This window comes from Nannobrachium achirus, assembly GCF_963921795.1.
Source record: "Nannobrachium achirus genome assembly, chromosome: 22".
Classification (NCBI taxonomy): Eukaryota; Metazoa; Chordata; class Actinopteri; order Myctophiformes; family Myctophidae; genus Nannobrachium; species Nannobrachium achirus.
In genome coordinates this window covers 13,056,096-13,066,985 of record NC_137829.1, presented here as the reverse complement: position 1 = coordinate 13,066,985, position 10,890 = coordinate 13,056,096, and the positions used below count along the sequence as shown (strand labels likewise).

The 10,890-nt window shown below is 42.0% G+C and overlaps 1 protein-coding gene across 1 annotated transcript in view; it reads left to right on the top strand.

The window, feature by feature from the left end:
- Nucleotides 1-155: 155 nt before the first annotated feature.
- The window catches only part of slc49a4 (solute carrier family 49 member 4), a 65,806-nt gene continuing 55,071 nt past the window's right edge, over nucleotides 156-10,890 (top strand). The window contains exons 1-2 of the mRNA XM_080753336.1: nucleotides 156-568; nucleotides 4,150-4,243. Coding sequence (XP_080609462.1) covers nucleotides 253-568; nucleotides 4,150-4,243 — 410 coding nt within the window. The 5' untranslated portion in view covers nucleotides 156-252. The remainder of the gene's footprint in view (nucleotides 569-4,149; nucleotides 4,244-10,890) is intronic.

The following is a 10,890-nucleotide window of genomic DNA, read 5'->3' as shown; positions in this document are numbered from 1 at the left end:
CATGCACACGCCGTTTCCGTATCCGCTTCTGGACACCAGACCGGATGAGGAACCTGCGAAGCGAAATGACCCCCCCCCCCCACAGTCTAGTCTGGGCATGCGCAGCCAGCAAAACGAAGCCGACCCGTTGTTATTGTTTCTCAGGGAGACTGAAAACAAAGTAACCCGACACTTCTTCCCCTTATCGGCGAGATTTATATATATACTGTAAACCCTGGGCAAAAGAAAAAGAAGAACACTACTATTATTATTATGGGTGCCGCCGGTTCGAGCACCGACGCCGAGAGAGAGCCTCTCCTCGTCCCCGCTGCCCAGCCGGAGCCAGCCAACAACAATACACTCGCGGTGCCAGTGTACAGCAGGGTGTACGGGAGAAGATGGCTGGTTTTGACCCTGTTCTCCCTGCTGGGCTTCATGCAGGGCATGGTGTGGAACACCTGGGGTCCTATCCAGAACTCGGCAGCTCACGCGTTCGACTTCACCAAGTCCGACATAGCCGTGCTGGTGCTGTGGGGTCCAGTGGGTTTCATCCCGTGGCTTCTGTTTATGTGGCTCATGGATAAGAAGGGTGAGTTGAGTTGTTGTTTTTACCAGTGGTGGTAGGTAGTACACCGTGTCTTGTTTGGCAGACTCCCTGTCTGTGATAGTGTGATACAAACTGTATGCCATGCGAGGTGTAAATAAGGGTACAACAACAATGTAGTAAACAACCTGACAGTCTGCCATTGATTTATTATCTTGATTTGTTTAAATGAAAGTTAGCCTACGTCTAGGCACGCACTGAACTAGACAGATGCACCCCAAAGAAAATCCTGTCCTGTAACTCAACATTATTTTGGGATTTTCCATTTATGTTGTAAAAAACAGATACTAGCTAGTAGCTACTTCTGTAATTTAGGAGCTATTATTCCTTTATTGCACCATCTTCTGCATATAAGCCTGTGCCACAGGCTGGCCCTCAAGAAATAGGACTGCCTCAGTAGAATCCTAACTAAGAGGGCCACTTCAGTTGCTTACTCATCTGAGAAATATTCCAAGTGCGTTTGCTCAAGTGTCATTAATGGTAGCCACAGACGAAGCAGCCGCCCACCACTCAATTCGACCTCTTGGCTTCTGTGTCTGAACGCAACTCCCAAAACCAGTTCCTCTGCATCACCTGACTGTTGTACTTCTGGTTCTTCTGACTCAGAAGAACCAGAAGTACAACAGTCTGACCCAGATCATCAGGTGACATACAAAGGTACCCGGCATAAACATTACACTGTTTATGTCTGTCATCAGAAGGAAAAAATAAAGGATCTTGTGATACTGAGTCATCATGTTAACCAATTATTGGTTAAGGGAGTGTCATATGCTTAATTCAAACACAATGCATGCACTGACATGAAATTATGTTATGTGAAACAAAGAAAGCCTTTACTGTGTTCTACAGTATCGGGTGATTGATCTTGAGAGAGAGGAGTTATGTGGTCAACACACTGTGACCACCAGCATGCCCTGTCTGGTAGGGGTTTATTGACAGATATTAGATGAACAAATTGCACACTGTGGTGGCAAAGTTGGCAAAATGCCATAGCTGGAGTTCCCACATAAAACGATCTTTCAACTAAGTTGAACTCAATTTTAGAGATGTCTTGAATCAGAGAAACCCACTCACTAATTTCAGTGAAGCATTCAACAATAAACAAGTAAAGGTCTAATGATGTGTGGCTTCCCTCTGACGTCATTGATGATGATCATATCAGTCTTGCTAAATATGGAGTGATGGTGGGATGGACGGTGGATCAGATTATAAATTCTCAAAATGAAGGGGGAAACCCCAACATAATGTGATACATACAAACACTATAGATGGCTCATGCTTAAGATCTTAAGACACAACACCATGAACATACGAAACCCAGAGACGTTACTAGTAGTCGACCATAACTGTGTCTTAGGGTCGGTATAACCAGGGTTTAGGAATACACAGGTTTATGTGTGCTGCACTCTGCTCCAACTAATCTCCTTGTGGAAAAGCACTTGGCTTGCCATTGGGATTTCTCTGCTCCCTGTGGTAGAAACCAGTGGTGATCAGCCAAAGACTAGATGGAGACTAGACTCACTTATTAAGCTATGTGATCCAAGGTAAAGGGGATAAGCCCATGTAATGTGCTTAAGAGCATTGCATGTGTACAGGCGCTGACAGTGGCAGAAAGTGGCAGAGGAAGCTGACCAACACCTTAAATAAGAACGTGGGTGTGTATATTCCCTTTTCAATTTTCCAGACCCTAAGGAAATGGATTGTTGAGGTGGAGCGCAACAACTATACAGCTCCCACTACTTACCGCTAGGGATGGGACGATATGTAAATGTAATATCACGGTTATTGTGTGTTTGGAGCAGAACATTTGCCAAAAAATAGCAGATCTACAAGCTCACAGCCCGTTGCGTTGTGGCGCGTTGTGAGTTTGTAGATCGGCTATTTTTTGGCAAAGACATTTGATAGAGAGTTAGAAAAAGACTGTATCAAGACAGGTACGTATATTATAAGTACCTTTACCCATTATTGAGGATTTAAGTGGTACCGGATATGCAGCTCGGCAAATAAAAGGTGAATTGATCCCAGTGCATGACGGAGGACGATATCACGATAAATTGAATCTCCACGATACGATTTATCGTGAGTGTTTTTTATCACGCTAAACGATAACATTGCTTATCGTCCCATCCCTAATTACCGCACAACTTTCATAACATTGCATATGACAACTTACTATTATTCCATTTTTTGGTACAATACTATTTCTGTGGAACAAGTGTTAACAGATTACTTTGAAAACCAATGGTTAACAGAATGTATTTAGTTACCTGAGCTGTACTACTCATGCGCTGATTTGGCATTGCCTGGGATCAAAGAGTGCTCTATTGACTGAGCTAACCAGACTTGTCTTGTAGTAATGAGGATCAACATAATGATTTTGAACTGCCAGGCCAACAGGTTTTGTGTTAACCTGTAATCACTTTGACATGTGTTGTTTTTACAACACATTTGACAGTCAACACATGTTGTTTACAGCAAGGGTTCCAGAGGCCATAGCCTTCGCTATTGTGAAATGGCTTAAAAGAAACCACAGTAATGAAAATAGCAGATCTACAAGCTCACAATGCATTATAGATGCATGTAGATCTGAGATTTTCACTATTCTTGAAAATGTTTGAGAAATTGTTTGACAATAATGACATTATTCAGTGACCCCAGATAGAAAGTTGTAATATATACTGTATGTGTATGTGTTGTGTACTGTAATAAATGTACATAGTTACTTAACCCCACTGGTCTTTATTTTATTTTACTTTATTTATTTATTTAGGTGCTTAGGTGTATGTTTATGTGTATGTAGCCTATATGTGTATATGTATGTAAATACGCATAATTTAGAGACCCAACTTGAAAACCTGTGGTTAACAGAATGTACTGGGAACATTTTCCAGACATGCTCCACAACTCAAAATGGACACATGGCTACCATGTAGCTTGCTTAGCTGTGCTGTGCAGTGGGGAATATGGGGATCAGCCGTGTGTGGCTGCTGTTGATGGTAGATTGATGTGGCCTTCCTGGTGATAACGGTAGCGTGCCACTAGCAACTACAGTGAGTGACGGCTCAAGTGGGAAGTGGGACCTGGAGAGTGGAGAACAAGGAAGTGGGGAGAGTTCCCTTCCCTGAAATGAGCATCATGTGCTTGAAACTGATAGCAGACACTTTCAAGTTGGTAGAGTTCATAGTTCAAGTTCATAGAATAGAACCGAAGCCTATCTTTTGGTGCTTTCACATTGAAGGCAACATATAGAGAAGAGTGATAAAAAAATTATTCCCTGTTTAGTTTTACTGTTTAGTTTAATAGTTAGTTAGCACCCTGGCAGAAATGCAATTCCATTTCCATTGGATCAATATAGGCGGCTGAATTCAAGCCTGTGTCCTCTTTCATTAACTCCCACCACCCACCCTGTTCCCGTCCCCCTTTACCCTTCTGAATTCAAGCCTGTGTCCTCTTTCATTAACTCCCACCAACCCACCCTGTTCCCGTCTCCCTTTACCCTTCCCTGTGTCCTTATCTGTCTTCACTTCTCTCCCTGTTTACCTGTGGCCTTAACTATTATCTTCCAGGTCTACGGGTGTCCCTGTTGCTGTCGGCGTTCTTCATGCTGCTGGGAGCTGCCCTGCGGAGCGTTCCATTGGAGGAGACGAATCAAAGACGATGGTAAGACACTTTGATTAGGTCACTACCAGTCTCTCATTCTAAACTCCGAAATAACTCCAAATTAACTTGTGAAACAAAAGTAGACAAGTAGAACATGACCTGTACTTGCCTGATGGGCAAGTGACTCTGAGACCTTAGTGTCAACCCCTGCTGTGAGCACATTTGATTTGATTTCAGCCATAATTTTGTTCAGCCTGAAGATTCCCCTCTGGTATTCTTTGAGGGAGACAACAGACAAAACGTACGGATTGTAGCTTTAAGGTTGTATGCATGACTGGCCACATTTGTAGGCGAAATTATAAAATGTAAGTATACGCTTCTGTATCAGTCATTTAACCTTTAATTAGGATTTGTGGGCTGTGTGGATTGGGGTTTTCGTTGTAGAACCTTTGCTCAGTTACTCATTTTAACTTCAATGTAAAATGCCAATTTGTGGTTAAATTGGAAGCAACACACTGCTCATAGCATAATTTGTTTTTCATAAATGAAAATGCTGAAGCATGAAAGGGAGTCTAAATGGACAACATCAGTACAGCTGAAAGCAACAATATCACTTTGAGGGCAATAAATGTTTTATCCCCAAAGCTCTTGCTGTGGTATTCAGCTGTACAGATTAAGGTCAAGGTGCCTATTTCTTTGCGTGTGGGTAGAGGGACCATCAGACAGCAATTTTCACCCAGAGATTTGGATTGTAAAAGATTGTGACAATTTGTGTGGATTCCTCACTTCGCCTTTACTGCTGCCTGCTTTCTCCCTTATCAGCCAAATGTTTCTAAACCGCATCTGTATAGAGGCAGCCTCGGAAACCCAGACTTTTATTTTGGCGATAGTATAGGGGTGGAAAAAGACTAAAACGAAACATGTTATTGTCTCCACCAGCCGAAGGCTGAGGGGAGACTATGTTTTCCCCTCCGTCCGTCCGTCCGTCCGTGCGTCCGTGCGTCCGTGCGTCCGTGCGTCCGTGCGTGCGTCCTCGCAGTTTGTGAACACCTAATCTCAGTCGCCGTTGGCCCGGTCGCTGCCAAAGTGAGCACACACATTCCCTGGATGCCAATCTAGAACCTCTGCCCTAAATTTTTCAAATGGGCCTTTTCTAGCGCCAACTAGTGGCCGATGTTTGCTAAACACATTTCTGTGCACTACTCTTACAGATTTTGTCCAAAAATCCTACAAATCGGTAGGCAATATCTCGACAGTCATGTGATCGACACGGATCTGTCCGATTTTGCATATTCCATCCTGATTGGCTAAGATTGGCTTCCAAAGTTTGTGGGATTGAGCCGTTTTGAACAAATTGCCTCAAATCACAAACGCAAAGTGCAATTATCATGAAATCGCGCACACACGTTCCCACTAGGCCGAGGAAGAAATGCCACTTAATTTTTTTTTAATCAGCCTCATGGTGGCGCTATAACAGCCCGATTTGTGGTTTTACCTATAACTCCACCGATCAGTTTCAAACTTTGTAAGCGCACTCCCTAGAGGCTAAGGATAAACCTTTGCCCTGCATTTTTCACATCAGCCTTTTATAGCGCCACCTTTGGGCCGACTTATGTAAAACACATTTTTGGATATTACTCCTTGAGATTTTATCCAAAAATCATGCAAATCGGTACACAGTATCTCTATAGTCATGTGATCAAGTCCGATCCGTCTGATATTTCACATTCCATCCTGATTGGCTAATATTAGCTTCCAAAGTTTGCAGGATTGCTCAGTTTTTGAACAAAATGCCTCAAATCATCAACGCAGCTTGCGATTACCGTGACATTTGCCACACATATTCCCACTAGGTCAAGGAACAAATGCTACCTTTTTAACATTGTCCTGTTATAGCGCCACCAGCAGGTAGACTTTAGCAAAACACATTTTTGGAACACAATGCTTGAAATCATGCATGCAGCGTCCGATTGCCATGAAAGATCTAAGGTGAAGAACACATGCCACCCTTTTTACATTGGCCTATTATACAGTAGCACCACCAGGACGCACGGCCTGGTGGAGACCTGTGCTCGGAAGAGCACTGCTTCTAGTTCTTTCTGTTTTCATTTTCCATATTATGCTTTAGCTATTTTATTACACGCAAAGGCTCGGGGGGGAAGGTAGTTCCCATTATGATGTGGATATAAAACAGTAATTTCATTGATTATTTCCTAGCTAATCTGCCGCATATGTAATATTAGGCTCCACAATGAGTTGATTGAGGAAATACATCATACGATTCCAATAGCAGAAGGAAATTGTATTTCCTTAAATTGGGCCACGTAGTACTTTCAGACCATGGATTTATGAAATGTTCTGTGAGGTTTCTTTTTATATTTTGGGCTTTCAAAGAGCAGGTAGCCTCATTCTCTCTGTAGTGTCCGTCCCATAAGACAGGAAAATGAAAACCATTTGTTACGTTTATAACCTGCTTTCCAATAATACAGGGTAGGCCAAATGTACGGGGGAATGAAAAGGCACTTATCATTTAAGGATATTTGGAAAATGAGACTCCTGGTTCCCTCGTGATGGAAGCCTGTCAGTTTGTAATTGAAAGTTGGCTATGAAAGTTCTTGTCAGTTTGCAGCAAAATGGCAACATTAACAATGAACTGTGATAGTTTTACTAAGTAGTGGAAGGTCCTGAATGGATTAGCTGTTCTTTATGCCCCAAGTTAATTGCTTTAGATTCTTGAATCAAGAACACAGTCGTTTGACATGAGGTCACCTCTTACTTGTGTTAAATACTGATTAATGCACGGGCAGACTTCCTATCTCAGACAGATAACTTGTCCGGGTCACTGCGCGTTAACCACTTGCTGTTTTACAGCTGTACCTTTTTTACAGGGTACTGTAGTGCTGAGGACTTATCCTTTTGTACCCAGCATCATGTGAAAAACTGCGGGTCATGCACCGAGGCACAGGACACAGAACAAGAGGGCTTGTTGTCGTGTTGGAAACATTTTATTTCAGAGACGGGGATGGTTTTATTGGGATGGAGGGGGGCCAGCAACTATCCTCTGAAAATTCCCTATCCGCCCATGTAATACCTTCATTGAACTTGGCCTCAGTGATTTACTGGTCGGTTAAAGAGGAATAGAGATAACTTAAATTATCAGGATGTAGTATTGACTATTTTGTCCCACTTTGTCTATTCATCACTAGTAATTTTATGGAGTGGGTTTGTTATGTGCCCTTAAAAGGATATATAAGGTCCTGGTTGTCTCCACCAGCCGAAGGCAGGGGGAGAGTATGTTTTCGCCCCTGTCTGTCCGTCCGTCCGTCAGTCCGTCCTCCGAGTTTGTTACCAGCTAATCTCCAGCGCCGTTGGCCCGGACGCTGCCAAAATGAGCACACACACTCACTGGATGCCAATTCAGAACCTCTGCCCCACATTTTTCAAATGGCCCTGTTCTAGCGCCACCATGAGGCCGATGATTGCAAAACACATTTCTGTACACTACTCCTACAGATTTTGTCCAAAAATCACGCAAATCGGTAGACAGCATCTCTACAGTCATGTGATCGACACAGATCTGTTTGTCCATATTCCATCCTGATTGGCTGATATTGGCTTTCAAAGTTTGTAAGATTGGTCCATTTTGGACAAAATGCCTCAAATCACAAATGCAGAGTGCAATTAACATTAAATCACGCACACAGGTTCCCACTAGGCCGAGGAAGAAATGCCACTTCAAATTTTTTAAATCAGCCTCATTCATGGTGGCGCTATAACAGGCCGATTTGTGGTTTTACCTATAACTCCACCAATCAGTTTCAAACTTTGTAAGCACTCCCTGGATGCCAATTTAGAACCTCTGCCGTACATTATCCACATGGGCCTGTTCTAGTGCCACCAGGAGGCCAATTTGTGCAAAACTACCTTTTGGCCAGTACTCCTACAGATTTTGTCCAAAAATCACGCAAATCGGTAGACAGTATCAACATGGATCTCTCTGATTGTCCATATTCCATCCTGATTGGCTGAGATTGGCTTTCAAAGTTTGTAAGATTGGTCCGTTTTGGACAAAATGCCTCAAATCACAAACGCATCACGAGTGCAATTAACATGAAATCGTGCACACACGTTCCCACTAGGATGTGGAAGAAATGCCACTTCAATTTTTTTAAGTCAGCCTCATGGTGGCGCTATAACAGGCCAATTCGTGGTTTTACCTATAACTCCACCGATCACTTTCAAACTTTGTAAGCGCACTCCCTATAGGCCAAGGAAAAATCCTTTCCTTGCATTTTTCACATCAGCCTTTTATAGCGCAACCAGGAGGCCGACTTATGTAAGACACATTTTTGGATATTCAAAATGAACACAAATCTGTACACAGTATCTCTACAGTCATATGATCAAGACGGATCTGTCCTGTATTAAATATTCCATCCTGATTGGCTAAGATTGACCTCCAAACTTTGCAGGATTGATCCGTTTCAAACAAAATGCCTCAAATCAAACACAGCGTGCAATTGTAATGAAATTGTGCACGCACATTCGCAAAAGGCCAAGGAAGAAATTACACTACAAAATGTTCCAATCAGCCTCATTGTGGCGCCATGAAAGGCCTAAGGTTGGTGAAGAACACATGCCACCCTTTTTACATTGGCCTATTATAACACCACCAGGACGCATGGCTGGTGGAGACCTGTGCTTGGAAGAGCACTTCTTCTAGTTTAGATTGTATTGGCTATGTGCTATGGCATTGGCATAACTGTGGTAACTAAAAGATAAAAACAGTAGATGAGTTCACCAAGTGATTAAGTAACATCATACGGTATAATCTGTTGCTATTAGCTAATACATTTTTACAAATATTTTTTAGCAGCAAACATAGTGTATAACAACAGTCCGGGTTTATGTTGATATAGTAACCTGCACAAAATGAGAAGGTCATTTAGTGTTTTTTTGTATTTGATAGTAAATTTGATATGTTTAATATTGTTCATGTCTGACTTTCTCCTTCAATTGTGAACTCATCTGAACACTGCCCTGCTTGTGATGCACGTAGAATTGCAACCCTGTATTAAAGGTCCTCTTCAAAATTACAAATTACAAATAATGTTTATTAGTGTGGTTGCTATAGGCAACACACTATTGTTCTCTGTCCGATATCTTTTTGTCCGGCATGTATATGAACATAATTCTGTCAAAAGGATTAAAAACAAGCTTATTTTCCACACAAAATGGCATGGCACATACAATATATAGGGCCAATGTAGCATTTAATGCATGACAATTCATTTACCCTTACTTAAGTCAAAGATGCATTTTGTCACTGAACAATGACCTGAGGCGTTTATTGAAAAGGTTCACTTAAAGGAGCTATAGTCAACTTTTTCATTGTAGGTGTACATCCTAGTCTACAGACTAGGATGTAAACAAAGTACGGGCCCTGTAAATGTAAACAAAGGGCCAAAATGATTATTTTATCATTATTTTACGCTTTTTGTGGTCATTTTTTAATTGAAACACATATATGAAGCTTATTTTTTTATAAAATATTTTCGAAACATTATTTTTATTTTAGCATCCGTTTTTCAAGAAAAAGTTGACTATAGCTCCTTTAAGTTTAGTTTCTCCTTGTTATTTGACAGTTGTTTGGCTTATCAGTTATCACTCAAGCCAACAAATTCACTATTGAACTTACCCGAGTGTCAGTTCACTCCAAACCAGATCTTTCTTGCCTCACACTGAAGGCAGTAGCCCTTGGTCCCTGGTGAACTTCAACCACTCGAACCCTAGCGCGACAGCATCCCTCTTCTGGGCATGTCTTAGAAATAGAAGATACAAGCTCACATGTTGCTAGGGGATGCGTTGTGAGTGTGTAAATCGGCTAATTTCAGCGAAGATATTTGGTGCACAGGGAAATACAAGGAATCGACCCCACGTCACCCCAGGGGGTTCAATGAAGTATAAAAGTGTCTAATTACTATTAGTGTGTATGATGTCAGGTTTACAATGCATATAGTCCTCCCCAGACACTGGCTGAGGGCAACAACTGAAAATGTAGTGGCCCTTCCACCCCCTTGCCCTTTGTCTGACATGATGCCACATCTTAAGTTTCAATTAAGAAAATAGAATAATCATAATAGTTTATATGTTTTCCTTTTATGCACTTGAGTACTTTTGTGAATCCAGTTTTTGCTATTTTGTTCAATGTTTATTTGATGCCATGATTTCATAACCTGGATTCAAAGATATGTGCAGAGTGTAGGTGATGGGGTGTGTACAATAGGCTATATGAGGGATTAGTGGTGCTTGCATGTGGAAATGTAGGAATATCAGAAGAAATGTTGGAGAACCCAGCAAAATGTAAAAAGCATCCTGAACACGCACGCACGCACCACACACACACACACACACACACACACACACACACACACACAGAGCTGCCTAGAAGCAAAGATTTTGGTCACAAATGTTGCCTCATGCTAGATGCAGAATAGATATGCCTCATGCTAGATGCAGAATAGATAACCATGAAAATGCTAATATACAGCATACGATTTGTGAAAGTGACAAACGGGCTTTGCAGTTATGTCAGGTGTGTTCATATGCTAATGGTGATGCGGATTCAGATCAATTGGTCCAGCCACCGAAGAGAAACGTTGTGACAGACACTCAGACAGACACACAGACAACAGACAGACAGACAG